This window comes from Pituophis catenifer, unplaced genomic scaffold (assembly GCF_029215685.1).
Source record: "Pituophis catenifer annectens isolate HBS135680 unplaced genomic scaffold, rPitCat1.0.hap2 SCAF_5, whole genome shotgun sequence".
NCBI lineage: Eukaryota > Metazoa > Chordata > Lepidosauria > Squamata > Colubridae > Pituophis > Pituophis catenifer.
This window is the reverse complement of record NW_027256885.1, coordinates 99,614,591-99,633,538: the sequence shown is the minus strand read 5'-3', so window position 1 is coordinate 99,633,538 and position 18,948 is coordinate 99,614,591. Positions and strand designations below refer to the sequence as shown.

The window sequence follows — 18,948 nt, the reverse complement described above, 5'->3', positions numbered from 1 at the left end:
GTTTCTGTTTTGTATTTTATTCCTATTGATAAAACTTTTTTATTTATATATACATACACACAAACACACCCACCCAGAGATATACACAGACACACACAGTTTTGTATTTTATTCGTATTGATATATATATATATATATATTATATAATTTATCAATAATAAAATTCTTATATAATATATATATTATATATAATATATATTCTATATTTTATATATAACTGACCTGCTGACCAGGACCTACGAGAAACTCAAAGTCCGAAGAGCTACCATTTTATGTGACCTCACATTCCTACGCAACTGCCGAGACAAAAACGTGATCTCCACATGCTTCCAACTAAAATTCCATTCTAAAACCTCAGCCACCGAAAGGATCCTGAAAAGAACTGAATTAGCCCTAACCAGAAACAAACTCCACAAGAAAAGATTCCTACTAGACCAAACCAACAGAGACCTACTCACTCTTCACCTCAAACTCAGTAACAAAATCCACCCAGCACTCTGGGACAAATCCAAACAACTAGCCCTCTGGAGAGTATTATAAATATACATACACAAACTTGTTTTGTATTTTATTATTGATAAAGCGTATGTGTATATAATTTATCAATAAGAATAAAATTCTTATATATTATATAATATATAATACTGTTTCCCCAAAAATAGGACCCAACCAGAAAATGAGTCCTAGCATGATTTTTCAGGATGCTTGAAATATAAGCCCTACCCTCAGAACAAGCCCGTTAAGATTGTCAGCCAGATGGACATATTTAGCACCGTATTTCCCAAAAATTAAGAGCTAACCAGAAAATAAGCCCTAATGCGTCTTTTGGAGCTAAAGGCAATATAAGAACCCATCTTATTTTCGGGAGAAACACGGTATATATATAATAAATATATACACACAAACTTGTTTTGTATTTTCTTATTGATAAAACATTTATGTATATATATATACATACATACATATACACACATATATACAGATACACACATTTTACATTTTATTTATTGATAAAACATATACATATAGACATTTTGTATTTTTCTTATTGATACATCACACACACACATACATGTTTTATATTCTTATTGATAAAACTACAGTATATATACAGTATATCGTTTTCCCCAAAATAAGACATCCCCTGATAATAAGGCCAATCGGGCTTTTGAGCACATGGCAATAAGGCCAAGCGCTTATTTCATTGAGAGGCCAACATCAAAAAAAATCCTCCTCCTTCCAACTTACCTAGGTAATTTACACGCGCGCACACACAAATAAATAAATAAATAAAAGAGGAAATACTTGAAGCCGGCATAAAAAAACACCCTTCCAACTTACCTGGCTCACTAGGAACTGGTAAGCATTTTTTTCATCCCAGTGTGGAGCGATAATTTTTTGTTTGTTTGTTTAAATCCATTTATTTTGGTTGGCTTTTTGGAAACTCCCTGCATAAACCAGGAAAATATCAAATTTATTTTCGGGACCAAACACTGAAATTGAGGAAGTCTAACAGTGAGGACAATTAATCAGTGGAACTGCTTGCCACCAGAAGTTGTGGGTGCTCTATCACGGGAGGTTTTTTAAAAAGAGACTGGACAGCCACTTGTCTGAAATGGTTTAGGGCCGTGATGGCGAACCTATGGCACGCGTGCCACCTGCATTGCCCTAGCTCAGCTTCAACGTGCATGTGCACGCCGGCCACCTGATTTTCGGGCCTTCCGGGCCCACCGGAAGTCGGGAAACGGGCTGTTTCTGGCCTCCAGAGGGCTTCTGGGGGGGAGGAGAGGAAGAGGAGCCTGGGGAGGGCGAAAAACGGGCCTACTGGGCCATCACATGCCAAAAGCGTGGGAGCGTGGGGAGGTCACACGTGGGCAGCAGGGCGCATTGAATTATAGTTGTGGGCATGTGCGCGCGCAACCCCCCCCCGCCCTCCCCCCACTTTTGGCACTCAACAGCAAAAAGGTTAGCCATCACTGGTTTAGGGTCTCCTGCTTGAGCAGGGGGGTGGACTAGAAGACCTCCGAGGTCCCTTCCAACTCTCCTCTTCTGTTATTCTGCTGAAGCTCAGGGTTCAAACCTGGGTTGAATAGGAGGCAAACCAAGACTCAAGCCCCCCCTCCCCAAGCAAGGAAGGGACCCCCCCCCCAGCTATCCCCGGGCCAGCCGAAGGAGCCTGGTGGCGCAGCAGACTAATAGCCTGTTATTAACATTCAGCTGCCTGCAACTACTGCAAGTTCAAATCTCCCCAGGCTCAAGGTTGACTCAGCCTTCCATCCTTTCTAAGGTAGGTAAACTGAGGACCCAGTTTGTGGGGGCAATAAGGTGACTTTGTATAAATATACAAAAGTATGAAGGCTATTGCTTAACGCATTGTAAGCCGCCCTGAGTCTCCGGAGAAGGGCGGCATATAAATCAAATTAAAAAAAATGTGAATCTCCTCCACCTGTCAACTCCCATTCTTTTTTTCTCCTTCCCTCCTTCTCTCTCATTCCGTTTCATCTTCTCTTTATGTCTCTCTCTCTTTCATTCTCTCTCTCTCTCTCTCTAGTTCTCTTTCCCATTGTCCTTTTTACTCAAGTCTATCTTTCATTCTCTTTCTCATTCTCTCTCTCCTTTCTCCCCCTCATTCTGACTAGCTTTGTGGGTTGGACCAGATGACCTCCAAGGTCCCTTCCAACTCTGTTATTCTATGATTCTCTCTTCTCTTTCTCGCTTTCCCTTTCTCACTCATTCTTTTATTCTGTCTCTTTCTCCTTCTCTTCTTTCTGTCTCATTCTTTCTCCTTCTCTCCCTCTTTTCTTTCTCATTCTGACTTTCTCTCTCTCATTCTACCTTTCTCATTCTTTCTCATTCTGTCTTTCATCCTCTTCTCTCATTCTCCTTTCTCTTTTTCTCTGTCACTCTCATTCTCTCTTTTTGATTCTCTCACTTTCTTTCATCCTTTCTCTTTCATTCTCTCTCCTTTCATTCTCATTCTCTTTCTCAATTCTCTTCTCTTCCATTTTCTCTTTCTCATTCTGCCTCTCCTTCCTTTCTCTCTCATTCTGTTTTTCATCCTTTCTCATTCTCTCTCCTTCATTTTTTCCTCTTTCTCATTCTCTCTTCCATCCTCCTCTTCTTCCCTTCTCTTCCCTTTCTCTTTCATTCCCCCTTTGTGCCTCCCTCCCGCTCTCTTCCTTAATTCCACCCTCTCTCATTTTCTCAATCTCTCCCCCCCCCCCGCCAAACTTCCCCTGGCAAACCCCCCCAACTCCACCCCGTCCACCCACCCCAGCCCACCATAGCTAATGCTCCCCCTCCCCACCAGAAGACCCCGGGGGTGGGGGCAGAGACGTCACTGCAGGGCCAGATCCCCTTCCCCAAAAAGGAGGCCCTATTTCCCTTCTTCCCTTGGGGGAGGGGGAGCAGGAGCACCGCCTCAAATCCAGCCAAGGGGGAAAGCCTTCCCCACCCACCACCCCGCCCTGTTGCGCCCCCTCCCCTTTCAGCTCGCCTTGGGGACGGGGCGAACCTTCCTTCCTTGGCTGGATTTGAGGCGGGGGTCCTGCTCCCCAAAGCCCCCTCCCTCCTCCCCCGCTAGGTCCGACGCTGCTCACCCGTCCAACCGTCGTAGGAAAGCCCGGCCGGGCCTGGCTTTCTCTCCCTCCCGCAACGTGGGACCCCCCCCCACGGACCCCCCCCCACACCGAGACGCCAGCACCCCACCCCCGCTCACCAGGCCGCGCCGTGACCCCTTGACCCGGCGGGCGGGGTCGCCATAGCAACAAGGGCGACGGTCCGGGCCCCGTGGCGGACGCGTCGCGCGTCAGCGACGCATCATCGGGCCGAGACGCTGATCTCACGCGGTGACGTCACACACGCGCCTGCGCTCGCGCTCTCTCGCTGTTCGGGCCGAAGGAGGCGAGGCTCTTTTAAAAAAAAAAAAAAAAAAAAGAAGAAAGAAAAAGACCCGGATGAAGGAACTGGAAGTGACGCGCCGACGTACTTCCTCCCTTCGCCTTTCGCTGCCCGCGCATCGGCCCCTGAAGCCCGGGGGGAGTCAACCGCCACCGCCTCACGTGACGACTGGCGGCGTCTCGCGACATTTTTTTTTTTCGCGGAGCCCGGGTGGGCGTGGCCTGCGGATGACGCATCGCCAGGTTGACAGGCCTGCCCCAGAGGCATTTCTCCCCACCCCTCCCCACGCTCAGCATGACGGGAAAGAGAGTTCTTCGAATAGCAATCGCGGCGAATATCTGTTCTTTGTACATTTGTTTTCAGAGAGAAACAGAGACTTCGTGCCCTCGCACGTCTCGGAAAGAAATCTCGCGAGAACGGCCCGCCGAGTATTTGGGGTTTTTTTGCCCCCCACAAAGCTTTTCCTCGCGCGGTTCTCTGGGAATTGGAGTTCCGCGCTTTGAAGGCCGCAGGCTTCCCAAGCGAGGCTTTTCCGAATCTGGGCCTTGGATTGCAGGCCCCATGGTTCCCTGTCACCTCGATCCGCGGCCATCGAAGCGGGGAATCATGGGCTCTGTAATCCAAAGCCTGCTCCATGTACCTCAGCTCTGCCCTGTTGTGTTTAGTGCGATATTTCTCGATTATAGAACCTTTAAGGGGGTGGGGGTTACCAACTCCCAGAATCCCCCAGTAGTCTGGGGGATTCTGGGAGTTGAAGTCGAATCCATCAGCTGGGGATTCTGGGGGTCAAAGTCAAGTCGAGTTTAAGTCCACCAGCTGGGGATTCTGGGAGTCAAAGCCCATCCATACCAGCTGGGGATTCTGGGAGTCAAAATCCACCCATGCCAGATGTGGATTCTGGGAGTTGAAGTCCACCCACGTGGGACTGGGGAGTCTCAAATTCCATTCAGCTGTGGAATTATGGGAATTGAAGTCCAGTATGCCCCCCCCCCCCGGGATTCTGGGAATTGAAGTCCTCTCTTAAAGTCTGGGGAAAGGGGGGGGAATCCATTTACAGCCTTCCGAGCCTGGATGCGGTCCGTAACCGAACCGCAGCGTCTAACAACGAACCGAGTCCGAAACGGTCCTATTCCCTCCGCCGGGGGCCAATTGGCAATTGGTTGAGAAGGGCAGCTTCGGTGCAACGTCCAACCCTGTTGTGAAGGATCGAGGAAGGACCCAATAACTTACGAAGACACCAGTTTAGATTGAAACAGATCATACCTTTATTTGTGCAGTAAGCGGGCGCAGTCATCGTGGATGGGCTTCCCTGTGACTATCTTCCCTATGTTGCGTGTGCAGGTGGCCTTGTCTGTCTCTGCTTCTACGCTGGTGTTAATGCTGGGGGTGTCAGTGCCTCCTATGTGTAAGTAAGGTAGCCCTTTTCTGACTATGACTTTCCCTATGTCCCCATTGTGTTTGCTCACGAGTGCCTCTCCACCTTTGAATAGTATTTCTGTTCCTGACTCCTTGCTAAGCTTCAGCACTGCTAGGATGTTGGGGGGTATTTCCGGGACTAGCAGCACCCGCTCTATTTTCCCTATCCCTGGAAGAGTCACGTCCCCCTTTCCAGTCACCCGCACTTCACTCTGGTTGGCTACTTTGATTAGAAAGTTCTCCTCTGTGAAAGAGGAGAGTAGTTTTTTGTCATAGGTGGTGTAATTGGTGGCCCCGGAGTCGATGAGCCACATGATGCCACCTTGGCCTAGCCTTGGGGTTTGTGAGTGTCCCCCTATCCCATACATTGAGCCAGTCCTGCTGTCCCTGGAGCTGTCCCTATTCCCCCTTCTGTCCCTTGGGGTTTGGGAGTCCCTGCGCCTATGTCTGTTGTCTGGCGGTCGCCTATCTTGGTATCTGCCCCTGTACTCACGCCTATCTCTCTCTCTAAAGTTTCTAGGGCAATCCCGCTTATAATGGTCTCTGGATCCACAACTATAGCACTCAGTAGGGTCCTGTGGTCCGTCTTGGAATGCTACTCCTTTTGTGTGCCTGGGTTCCCTGCGCGTTGGCTGGCGACTCTTTCTCAGGTTGTCTTCTGCTATTAATTTGTTGGACAGTCTTTCTATGGATAGCTGGCCTAGGCTGTGAGTGTCTAGGTGTGCAATGAATGTGTCCCAGGTGGAGTCTAGGGAATTGATTATCACGCTTTTCATGGTTTGCTCTGACACAATCTCCCCCCTTAGGTGTAGCTCTGCCCTGGCGGCATTTAGCTCCAAAAGGTGTTCTCCCATGGGGACCCTGGGCTTTATTCTGGCTGAATAGAAATCCTTGGAGATCCTAGTTGTGGTGGCTACGCTTTCACTGTAGAAGAGCCTAAACATCTTTTGTGTCAGCTCAGATACAGTTAAATAATGCTCAATAGTGGGGTACATGGGTGGTGAAATGCTGGAAATTAGTAGGTAGAATGCCCTGTGATGCATACAATCCTGCTCAAGTGTCCATGGCTTCTCTGGGGGGTTAGTTAAGGACAACAATACATTTTCCTTTAAGAACACTACCTGGAGTTGTTGGTACCACTCCATCAGATTAGATCCATTCATTCTTAATTTAGGAAAGTCCTTAGCTAAGTTCCCTGCATTAAAGTTCATATTACTTACAGCAGGTGTCTGTCCTTGGTTTTGAATGTGTGGGTATCAGCAGTATGGCAAGGGGATGCTTGTTGGTAATTTAAAAGTCCCTCCTTACGTTTTTTTTTTCTTCTTCTCTTCATAGGCCGTTCTGCGCATGCGCGAAGTTCATTCCGGCCATGGAGTCGTCGGGGAAGGATCTCGCTGCGGCTGCTCCGGTGGAGAGGCCTCTCCTGGTCGCTCCGGCCTCCGCTCTGCCTCCAGTGGTCCAGTGGTGGTCCGGGGACGTCCGAGGAGTCGCTTCCTCGTCGCGGTGGTGTCCTGGTCTTCTCAGGCGTGCTCGTGGCGGCGGTGAGTGCTGGCTCCGTTCCTCGCGTTGTGGCACGTTCGGCTTCGATCGCATGTGTTGTCGGGCCTTCGGGATGCGCGGCGGTGTCGCTGGGCTGTCGTCGGTGTCTGTGTCGCTCGATCGGGTGGCTGGAGGTCTCCTCTCCCTGCTCCTCGTTCCCGTTGCTATCTTGTTCGGCCTTCTATGTACATCTAGTTGTGGCCCAAACGCGGCAGTGAGGGTTTTGATGGCTTCCTCTATCTGCCGGTTGTTTGGGGGCATTGCGGTGTCGGGTCTGGTATCTTCGTCCTTCGAGCTACCCCCTTCCTCGCTGCTTTTGGGGCTGCAAATTTTTCGCGCCGGCCATTTTGAACCCTTAAGTCCGATTGGTCGGTGGTCGGCCATCTTGTCGGGCCACATGGTCAAAGATGGCCGCCGTTCAAAATCCGGCGCGGCATCGATTCCTACGGTCTCGGCGTGGGACTCGATTCTGGTAGGCTCGCTTACTGGGCAGGTGTCTTTCGTCTTCGTCGATTGTTCGCCGCCTTCTTTGGCTGCCTCGCGGTCCCGGATCTTGGTTATGAGGTCTTAGTCGGCTGCAGTCGACCCCAGTAGGCTCAGTATGTCGCGTCTGAGTTGATTGCGGTCTGGGTGATCGATCTCTTCTTCGCTTGGGCTCTCGACCCCCTCTTCTACTTCGGAAGCGGAGATCTTGGGGTCCGCCTTGTCCTTGGGCCTCCCAGATGTTCCCGCCGGGGAATCACCATCCTGGGGGTGTATTTCCTCCATCTATCTTGTGACTGATCTCGTGGGGGGTTTCTTCCTTTCTTCAGCAGATGCTTGTCCCTTGGGCATGTCTTCTCGTTATTGGCCCATTAAACCATCCTCTGCTACCATCTTGTTGTGAAGGATCGAGGAAGGACCCAATAACTTACGAAGACACCAGTTTAGATTGAATCAGATCATTCCTTTATTTACAGATGCTTCTCTTAACAGGTATCAGCAACAACAGCAACTGGAGCGGCTTGGGACGACCTTAAGTACCCTAGAGGCAGAGCTTCAGGTAAGGAGTGCCCAGGGGAAGGGGAGGGGACCAGAGGTATTAACCCTTGGGGTGCCAGGCTGGGGGAAGTGTGTTGAGCAGGTATGACATTTATATGTGACAAACCCCCCCGGGGGGTCGCCTGTCCCGGACACTTGTAGGGGCATCTAACGAAACACCTCTGCAGTCCGCACCCCCAGAATCGGTCACGCGAGGAGTCTCTTTCCCCGAAACGGGCTGAGAGTTTCGGAGAAGCCAGGGGAGATTTCGCAACTTGGGGGAAAAAAAAGTTCCCAGCCCAATGAAGCCGGTGGGCGGGCGTGTCTTTGGCCCACTCCACCACGGGACAACAACAAGGGGGCGTGGGGAGGGAGGCAGGCCATTGACCCACCCCCCTGCCCCAGCTCCAAGGGAGCGGAAGGAGGAGCACAGGCGGACCCGCGCAGAAGTTCACGATGTCCCGTTGGTTGCTGTCGTGCGTGTTGCTAGTCCTGATTGAGGTCGGCCGACCGGCCGCGCTGCAAAACGCGCTGGAGAAAGTCCTGGAGGATTTCCATGGGCGGAACCTGGTCCAGGCGGCCTTCCGAGGGGAGACGGCCAGAGAAGTGGTAGAGGTCAGGCGGCCCGGGAGGAGGGGTGGGCGTCAAGCACGTGTGGGAGAGGGCGGAGGGGCTTCCATGGGAGCAGAGCTTCACCCGGACGCCGTTCCCAGCGGAGACCAAGAAGCTGGTGGGAGTTTAGCACGTGTGGGAATGCTGGGGGGACTTCCCCGCAGGGCGACTCGTCCGAGCGGCGTTCTTCCAAGAAGCTGGTGGTTTAACCCACGTGGGAAGGCCGGAGGATTTCCACGGAGGGAGAGCTGCATCCGGGCTGTGTTCGGAGGAAAAGACCTACAAAAGAGCTGGTGGGAGTTTAGCCCGCGTGGGAATACTGGAAAACTTCCACGTGAGGGGAGGGAGTCTGGTCCGGGCGACGTTCTGTGGGGAGCCCGCAAGGGAGTAGGTAGGAGGTCGGAAGGCGTGGCTGAAGGATTTCCACGGGGGGGAGACCAGGGGAAATCTCGTCCGGGTGGCGCTCCGAGGTGGTGGAGGTCAGCACGTGTGGGAGTGGGCTCTCCGTGTCCCCCTTCCTGGGCTCCTGGTTCTCACCCGCCGAAGGGTTTTCCTCTCTCCCACGCTCCCCAAACCAACCCACGGAGGCATCTCGGGGGTTGCCCTCCTTGGCATCAGGCTTGGGAGTGGGGTGGTGGGGGGACACGCGGCTTGATTGACAGCCCGGGCTGACAGGGGTCTTTGGGTCCAAGCACCGTTTGGAAAGCTGCGCTTCGAGAGAGACACGTGTGGGTTTTGTTTCCCCGGGTTCGCCGGCCACGGCCCCGGGGAAAGTCCCCGCTGGAAAGAAGGGAGAAGGGGGAGGGGAGGGGGAGCGAGTGAGTTGGGCCCCGGAGGCGGGTGTCAGATAGACTGCTGCGGTTTAGGGAAGCTCCATTGCGCTCCAGCTGTTGGCAGCTGCTCCTGTGTTGGGCTTTGACTTAGTTTGGAGGTGCGGAGTTAAACAAGGCAACTTAAACAAAGGGACTTTGGAGGTCATCTAGGCCAGCCCCCTGCTCAAACAGCAGACTCATAGAATGACGAGTTGGAAGGGACCTTGGAGGTTTTCCAATCCAACCCCCTGTTCAAAGCAGGAGACCCTTATAGAATCATAGAATAGCAGGGTTGGAAGGAGCCTTGGAGGTCATCTAGTCCAACCCCCTGCTGGAGCAGGAGACCCTTATAGAATCATAGAATGACAGAGTCAGAAGGGACCTCGGAGTTCATCTAGTCCAACCCCCTGCCCGAGCAGGACACCCTCTACCTAATTCCAGACAAGTCACTGTCGGGTATCTTCTTAAAAACCTCCAGTGTTGGAGCACCCACAACTTCCAGTGGTAAACAGTTCCTCTGGTTAATCGTCCTCAAATGTTAGGAAATTCCTCCTTCATTCCAGGTTGCTTCTCTCCTGGATGAGTTTCCATCTGTCGCTTCTCGTCTGCCTTCCGGTGCTTTGGAAAATAAGGGGAACCCCCCCCTTCTTCTTTGGGGCAGCCCCTCCAAATATTGGAATGCTGCTATTATATCCGCCCCTCCCGAAATACCCCCTTCTCGGTCCTGTGAGGGTCTCTGCCATTTCTTACCTGGTCTTAGCTTTTAATTGAATTTTCATTAGCCTTTAATTACATTTTTGTTCGCTTTTAATTTTAATTGTCCTTTGAACTTTTGTGTTCCTCCCAGGAGTTACCGATGGGCACCTACGTCCAGTTGGAAGTCGACCTCGTCCAGACTGTTTGCAGAAAACATCAGTGGAGGAGCCAGAACTGCCAGATCAAAGCAGGCAGCGTGAGTACACAAACACACACAAACACACATACACACACAAGCACACAAAGGTTACGGACCACCCCCCCCCCCTCCGTTTCCCGGAACCAAATCTTGCAAAACACAACAAGCGACAAAGCCAAAGCCATCGTTTTGCAAGCCAAACCTCAAAAAGACACAGGAAACTCTCCGGGCGTCACAGCCTTGGAAGGGACCTCAGTCATCTAGTCCAACCCGCTGCTTGAGCAGGAGACCCTGATAGAATGACAGAGTTGGAAGGGACCTCGAAGGTCTTCTACTCCTGCCTGAGCAGGAGACCCTCTACTGTTCCAGACAAAGGGTTGTCCAGTCTTTTCTTCAAAACTTCAAGTGATGGAGCAGCCATGACTTCTGGTGGCGGGGAGTTCCACTGGTGAATTGTTCTTCTTGTACAACGGTCTTATTCAAACCATTTTGAGGTCGAATGGACACATTTTTCTTTAGAGTTGTGTTGTAACTTAACCATGATTTGTCTCTCTCCCACCCTTCTTTCTTTCTTTCTCTCTTTCTTTCTCCTTTTTCTTTTTGTCTCTCTCTCTCTCTTCTTTCTTTCTTTCTCTCTCTATTTTTCTTTCTTTTCCTTCCTTCCCTCTTTCTTTTCTTTCTCTTTCTTTTCCTTCTCTTTCTCTCTGTATCTCTTTCTCTGTATTTCTTTCTCTTCCTCTCCCTTTTCTCTCTTCGTTTCCTTTGTCTCCCTCTTTTGCTTTCTTTTTCTTTCTCTTTCTTTCTCATTCTGTATCTCTCTTTTCCTCTTTCTCCTTCTCCTTCTTCCTTTCTCTTTCTCTTTCTCTCCCCTTTCTTTCTTTCTTTCTGTTTCCTTTTTCTTTCTGTGTCATTTTTCTTTCTTTCTCTCTCTTTCTCATTCTGTCTTTCTCTGTCTCTCCTTTTTCTTTTTCTTTTTCTTTCTCTATTCTTTTTCTTTTTTGCTCCCTTTCTCATTCTGTCTTTCTTTCTCTCTCTTTCTCTTTTTTTTCTCGCTCTTTCTCATTCTCTTTCTTTGTTTCTCTTTCTCTCTCGTTTCCTCTTTCTCTCTCTCTCTTTCTCTCCTCCAGACGAGGCAGAAATGCCTGGCTTGCTTCAAGTTTGATGTCGCCAATCCCAGGACCCTCGTCAATAAATCCCTCCGATGCTTATCTGAACACAATCCAGTCTTCCAGGTGGGTCAGAAACCCCCCTTATCCACTCCCAAACACCCGCATCTCTGCTACTCCCCAGGGAGAGGAGACCCCAAAGTCCCTAAATTCCCATGGCGCCATCAGCTAGGCACTGTCGGAGGGCTGGGGTCGGGCCTGAGCCCCCCTTCCCCTGGTGATTGTCGATCACCAAGGTTACAAAAATCTTGGCTTGTTTTCCACCGGATAAGGCTTTGTGGATTTGGAAAGAATTCCCGTTTATGTCATTTGTGGCCGTGCAACAATTCCAAGCTAGATGCTTGCTTGACTCCTCCTTCCCTCTGGCCTGGCTGGCAATGCCAGCACAGCTGGTTGCTCTCTGGATATGTAGATGCCGCGACCGGCCCAATGGGAACCGAACAGAATCACACAATGACAGAGTTGGAAGGGACCTCGGAGGTCTTCTAGTCCAACCCCTGCTCAGGCGGGAGACCCTTACAGAATGACGGAATACCAGACTTGGTTGTCCAAGGTGACTCTGTTATTCCATCACTCTGTAAGGGTCTCCTGCTCAAACAGGGGATTCGACTAGAAGACCTCTGAGGTCCTTCCAACTCTGTCCTTCTATGGTTCCTTAAGGATCTCCTGCTTGAGCAGCGGGTTGGACTGGATGACCTCCGAGAGCCCTTCAACCTCCATCACTCTATAATCCGTTGGGAATGGACCAAGCTCCTCGAGGGGTTCCATCGGCCCCATTGGGAAATGCCAAGGCCATTTCCATGTCATTTGCCACCTCCCCCCACCACAAGCTGGCAAATGTGTGTGTGTGTGGGGGTCTCTTCCCATGTTCCTCCATCTTGGGAGATGCCAGCCCTCCCAACACAGGAAGTGAGAAGGCGGCAAGAAGAGGAATGCCAGGCCATCAAATCGGCCAACGAGGACCAATACCTACCTGGGAAGTTTGCCTTTTCTGTTGGACTTCCTTCCTGATCGTTCCCAGCACACCTGGCCAGGTAGGTGCTTGGCCTTTTTCCATCAACCTCCAAGAGCAACAAGGACCCCACAGTCTTCCTCCTCCTCCTCCCTTGTTGCACTGATGATGTTCTCTAGTTGGGTCATGAAACATCTCCAAGAAAACCACCAAGCTCAAAGAGCAACAAGGACCCCTCAGTTCTCCTCCTCCTCCTCCTCCCTTCTAGCATGGATGATGTTCTCTAGTTGGGTCATGAAACATCTCCAAGAAACTTCCAAGCTCAGAGAGCACCAAGGACCCCACAGTCTTCCTCTTCCTCCTCTTCCTCCTTTCTAGCACTGATGAAGTTCACACACACACACATACATATTATTGAAGGACTCAGCTGAAAATTGTCCAGTTGAGAGAGAGAGATAGACAGACAGACAGACAAATTTTTCCCCCTCTGTTGCCCTCCTGTTATCTCTGGGCTTTTTTGGACTGCTTGCTATCTGGAGAGGATGTTGAAGGTCTCCCCCTCCCCAATACAGAGCTGCACAGACTCGGCTGACTGGCATCTGGCGGGCATCTGGGCATCGTCCCTCTCTGACAGAAGTCCGCCTTCCAGAAACATCAGCCCCCTCGCCTCTCCCCTCCCTCTCAATTCTCCCAATAAAATTGAAAGTCGTGTTTTCATCAGTCCTGTCATTTCTGCTCTGTGGGCGTCCACGGCAGTTCATCATCCCCAGAAGGGTTAGGGGCGTAAGACATCTACAGAGCGTAAAATGTCTATGGAGACTCTCGGTCATTCCAGGTCGCGGTTGTGCCAAAAGCTTCTTTTTCCAAGAGGCAGCTGGACAAGGATTGATACTCCTTGCCGACAAGCTGGTCATTTGCATCCTTTTTAGAGAGCTGTTGAGGCCGCTTGGAGGTTTGTCGGTGTCCTCAAGGTCACCTGAGTAGTGCAAAGTAGTGCAAATCATGCAAGCTGCAGTTCCAAGAAGCTCCACCCCCATTTGTACTACTTGGATGTGACCCCGACAAACCTCCAAGTGGCCTCAATGGCTCTCTAAAATAATGCAGATAACCAGCTGTCTGCAGAGAATATCAATCCTTCCCTTCCGCACCATCCAATCAGAGCTTGGGTTTTGTTTTGTTTTGGGTTTTTTTTTTTTTTTTGCCTTGAAAAGGTTTCCCTTCTCATCCGAGAAGCTTCTTCACTTCTGACTGAAGAACTGAACTGTTAGTCAGACCGGAAGAAGCTTCTCGGATGAGGAGCGAAACCTCGTCAAGAAAAAAGAAACCAAGAACCTCCAGTTGTCTTTTGAAAAAAAGCATGTTTGGGGACAAGGCGCAAGACGTGCCCTCTGCGATTTTGGGGAAAGGGGCCGGTCCTCTACAACCGGGTGGGAGACCAACAATACACAACATAGCAGTGCAGGGCCATGGAGATTGTGGGAACGTCCCAGGGGTAAGATGGGGCTGTGCGAATTCACTTCGGATAGCAAATTCTGGCTTCCTGTTTGCAAATCTGCACACCATCTTTTTGTTACGCGGACACCAAAAAAAAAAGGGAATTGCGAATGTGCCAATGTTTGTTTTTTAATGGGTTGTTGTGTCTCCACTTTGTGAAATTTCTAGCTTGACCCACCCCACCCCACCCCACCCCGAGAAAAGAGCAGAAGCAGCTGCGCCAGCCAGGCCAAGATTCATAATGCTTGCTTAAGGGGGAAAGCTGGGATTAGTCTGGGAGGAAGAATTGTGGTTACCTTGTTAAGCAGCATTGTGGGAGGGGGCTTTTCAGAGCAGGCCCACCTGTGCCCACATACACACAGAGAGAGAGGCCACCATGCTCCCAAACCAAAGTGACCACTGCCCTTGGGGGATAGCATAGATGTCCTTGCAGGTTCCCCCCAATGCAGGCAGGAAGAGCAACGGTTTGGTAAGGGACCTTCTCCCCTTTGGGGGGGGTCAACTCGCCATGGCCAACTCAGCGTGCCCAACATGCCATGGCTTACTCGGCGTGACCAACTCACTGTGGCCAACTAGCCGCAGGACAATTCAACAATACAGTTATTTTTAAGAATTTAAAAATCTGAAAATTATTTTTAATCGTTGGTCTTCCTGTTTTGTTCTGCCCCTTCTTTGGTGGCCTTTTATGAAGCATTCTGTTCCACCATTTCTTCGATATTTGTGTAACTCTTGTCCCAAGGCTAGTTGGCCATGGCGAATTGGTCATGGCCAGTTTGTGTGGTGAGTTGGCCATGGCTGGTTGTGGTGAGTTGGCCATGGCTAGTTGGCCATAGAGAGTTGGCCATGGCAAGTTCATTGTGGTGAGTTGGCCGTGGTGAGTTGGCCATCGTGAGTCATCGTAGAACCCTTCCCCAGCGCATCCGATGCTCAGCAGCCGGCAGCCTCAAAAGAGGTACGAGTTGGCGTCGGGACGCCCTCCACCGAGCGCCCGCTCGGCCTGGCCGATGCTGTGGTCAGCCTGCTTACTCAACTCCCGGCACTCCAGTAAAGCCTCGCTGAACTGCTTGTAGGCTTCCTCCACAATGGAGCTTCTGGCCGGTTCGACCTCCCAGTAGCCCTCTTCCACCCAGGGCTGGGCCCAGCCGGCCATCTCGCCAAGACCCCTGCTGTTGCTGCAACGCTGCAGCAAACAATCCAGATCCTTGCACAGCTGGTAGAGCTCGCTACCCCGTCTGGAGACCCGTTCACCATCGATCACTTTAACCCGCGGGAACATTTCCGCCAGGACTCCTGGGTAGCCGGTGGCTGCGCACAAAGGGTTGCTGAGACGGGCCGGGCCGTTGTGGAAGCGCACGTCCAGATGCCACAACCCGGCCAGGTACTGCAGCTGTTGCGGGTTGCGCAACTGGTTGCCGGATGCATTGAGACTCTGCAGGCTCTCGCAGCCGCTCAGCGGTTCCAGGTTCGAGATACGGTTGGCGGCGACGTTGAGCACGGTCAACGCTTTGAGCGAGGCCAGGGGGCCCAGGTGGGTCAGGCTGTTGCCCAACAGGTCGAGCCACTCCAAGCTGGCACACTCACCGAGGCAGCCCAGTTCCAGAATCCCGAGACCTCTCAGCTTTAACAGCAGGATTGACTCGAGATCGAATTCTCCTGTCCGGCTTTTTAGCAGCTGGACGGTGATCTTGTTGTTGTGGTCCAGATCGTCGCTTTTCTCATTCCGGAAGTCCATTTTGGTTCCTCCGGACAGGTCTCGGAAGCAGTCGTGTTTGGCTTAACCTGCGCTCCTCTTACTCCTCATTTTGCAACCACGGAAGGACTGGTTGGATCTAAGCCATCCCTCCTGCAGGGAATGGAAAGGTGCAAAATCAAAAAGAGACCCGTGTTGGGGGGGGGGGGGAAGACAGCTAGTCCTCTAGTTATGACGGCAACCCAGCCCAAAATTCCTATGCTTTGGCATGACATTGCTCCAGTTACTTTTGCCCTGTTTTATGACCTTTCTTGCCACCATCGTTAAGTGAATCTCAGCAGTTTTTCAAGTTCGTCACACGGTCGTTTAGCGAATCTGGCTTCCCTGTTGATTTTGCTCGGGGATCACATAACCCATGGACATGGCATGCCTAAGGCGGGACTAGAACTCCCAGCCTCCTGGTGATTGGCCCAAAGTCACCCAGTCGGCTTTCATGCCTAAGGCAGGACTAGAACTCCCAGCCTCCTGGTGATTGGCCCAAAGTCACCCAGCTGGCTTTCATGCCTAAGGCGGGACTAGAACTCACTGTCTCCTGGTGATTGACATAAACTGACCCAATGGGCTTTCATGGTTCAGGCTGCCCTCTGTAGCCCACCCTTCTGTCCTGGGGAGGAGTCTCCTGTAAATCCCTGATCCTCAGGGGAAGATGTCCTGCATTTGCCTCATGTGAGGGACCCTGTGATTGAGGCCCCAGAAAGAGGAGGGGACCTTAGAAGCAGCCGGTTCGATACTGAGAAGGGTGGCATATAAGTTTGATAATAAAAATAAAATAAAACAAATAAAATGAAATATAATAATATAATATAATATAATATAATATAATATAAATATATGTAATATAATATAATAAATACATAAGAAAATAAAATAATAAAATAAAATAACACAAAATAATAACAAATAAATAAAAACAAAAATCAAAAAAATGAAAAATTAATAAAATGATAAAAAATAAAATGAAATGAAATAAAAAATAAACCAAATAACAGAAGAAAACATAAAGCCTAAGAAATGAAATAATAAAATAAAAAAGTAAAATCATAACATGAAATGAAAAATGAATAGAATAAAATAAATAAAACAATAAAATCAAATATCAATCAAATAACCATTAAAATAAAAGGAATCAAATCAAATCAATTAAAATAAAACAATAAAGTCAAATATAAATCAAATAACAAAAATAAAAGGAATCAAATCAAAATAAAATAAAACAAAATCAAATAGAAATCAAATAAATAAAAATAAAAATAAGTAATAAAAAAGAATAACAAATAAAAATACAATAAAAAAGAATAAAATCAAATAAATAAGAAAATAAAACAAAACTAAGAGTCCGCTTTCAAAAGACAAGCTGGGGGGGGGGTCCCATAAAACCATCATTGCTCCCATCTTGCACCCCAAATCTCTCTTCGGGATCTTTTCAGGACACGGCCCATGCCTAAGGCACTAGTCCTCAAGCAATACGCTTTTCGGGGGGTCTATGAGCTGTTGCTGTGGATAATCCAGAGTTTGGGGGGGAGCTGCTTGATCTTATGGGAGGGTTGGTGGGGGGGCTGTTTGGGGGGAGGGGCTGGGGGCTGGTCACTTTCTTGTTTCGATGAAGAAAGACACGTAGGCAGGATGATGGTTCACGGGAAGGCCCCTCGGGTGGAAGGCACCTTGATCAAGGCACCTCGGTGTGAGGTACCTTGGGGAAGGCACCCTCATCCCATCCAGAAGGCTTCCTTTTATTGTCATTTTACAACTATCATGGCAAAACATCAACATTTACTTGTCCTGATTGGCTACAGAAAGCTCGTGAACTCCATATGGATCCCTCGTGTTTCCCTCATGTTATTTCCTGTGACAGACAATGCTACGTGTTGGGCCCCCATGCCTGGTATAGCTTGATATAGGGTCTCTGCCAGACATCCTGTTTCTACATTCCTGATAAGATTAGGATTCTGTGGTAACATTGTTTACCCAGTGCGGTTTGCCGACAACTGAGGTCACACCATCCCCACATGTCCTCCTTTTTTATTTAATTTTTTATTTTTTAATATTTTGCAAGCATACATAATTTCAGATTTGGAAGGCTGAATTCTTGCACGAAATATCGCTAATAACCCAGGCAAACATTATATGCAACAGCAACAACAAATTAAAGCAATGATTACTAATATAACGATGGATACTATTTGTCGCACCCATCCAAAATCTGGGAGCCAAGACCATAACCATTCCCATGGGGATTGTGGAATAGTGGAGCCAATTGGATTATCTGCAATCATGTTTTCCATGTGCTCAATTGTAGCTGAAATATTTGCTTTATAATCAGTAATATACATACAACAATGTGAATGAATCAAAGCACATACACCACCCTTGGCTGCTAAAATAATATCTAAAGCATAACTAAATAGGATAATTAACATTTTCATTTTGTAGCGTTCCAGGGATCCAAGGATGTTGATTCCATCCGATTTCATGAAAAGGAATAGCATGTATTAAAAATCCTCTTCTGGCATGTGTGGAACATGCATGCAGATCCAACAATCTGTCCTGTTTACTAATCAAGAGACATTTTGCATATCCCATATATAGGAATTTTGATCCCAAAGACCTTGTTCTGGAATTCCATGTTGCAAAGTCATTGTAGCCACGCAAGGAGGGAAAATACACATAAAAATAATACACATTATAATAGTTACAGAATTAGCATTTAAACAAGCAAAAGCCGCTACTAAAAAGTTCTCTGGTGTTTGCGGTATGTCCTTTTCCTGTAGCTATTTTGTAGATTGAGTATAAAGAGTTTTAATCTGTCCCCAGGTCACTTGATGAGCCTGGCGAGGTGCTCGATCCCGATCCTGCTGAGGGTTCTGCAGGCTGAGTGAGAAGTTTAGGATTGGGTTTTTCAGTCCTTGGTGCCACACCATCCTTCCACGGTTTCACACACCTAGCAGGAATCCACACCAGACCTGTAGGCATAAGCACAGCAGCATATCCCCTTCCCCATGTCAATAAGAGAACAGGTCCATGCCATTCAGGATTAGGCAATAATCTATACATTACCTGTGGCTGAGGATGATTTATTCTACTTCCAAAATGATCATCTACTGGAGTTGATAAATTTGTAATATTAAGATGATTCAGAGTAAACAAAACTTTATTTAACCATTCCTGTTTACCAGGGGGACCTATAGGAATTCCCCGTTTGTTTATGTTTGTCTAAAGCAGACTTTAATGTATAATTCGCATGTTCCACTACGGCTTGCCCTGTAGAATTAAAAATTATGCCCAAAAGATGTTTAATTTGCCATGTGCCACAAAATTCAGCAAAGGAACGACTACAATATGCAAGGCCATTGTCTGTTTCTAATGTAGAAGGTAGGCCCATGACAGCAAATGTT

General features: G+C 49.0%; 3 protein-coding genes across 3 annotated transcripts in view; 1 reads left to right on the top strand and 2 right to left on the bottom strand.

Moving 5' to 3' along the window:
- Positions 1–3,798, bottom strand: part of REPIN1 (replication initiator 1) — a 40,015-nt gene extending 36,217 nt beyond the window's left edge. The window contains exons 1-2 of the mRNA XM_070944816.1: positions 3,719–3,798; positions 1,342–1,448 (exon numbers count right to left, since the gene is read on the bottom strand). The gene's annotated coding sequence lies outside the window, so the exon portion shown is untranslated. The remainder of the gene's footprint in view (positions 1–1,341; positions 1,449–3,718) is intronic.
- Positions 3,799–8,177: 4,379 nt separating this feature from the next.
- RARRES2 (retinoic acid receptor responder 2) lies at positions 8,178–13,016 on the top strand. The gene is given in 5 exon segments (XM_070944591.1): positions 8,178–8,276; positions 8,278–8,490; positions 10,147–10,251; positions 11,322–11,426; positions 12,267–13,016. Coding segments are annotated over 5 exon segments (627 nt in total). The 3' UTR covers positions 12,372–13,016.
- A 1,733-nt stretch (positions 13,017–14,749) lies between these two features.
- Positions 14,750–15,538, bottom strand: LRRC61 (leucine rich repeat containing 61). The gene has a single exon (XM_070944589.1). It carries the CDS (start codon positions 15,536–15,538, stop codon positions 14,750–14,752), a length of 789 nt encoding a protein of 262 aa, XP_070800690.1.
- Between the last annotated feature and the right edge of the window lie 3,410 nt (positions 15,539–18,948).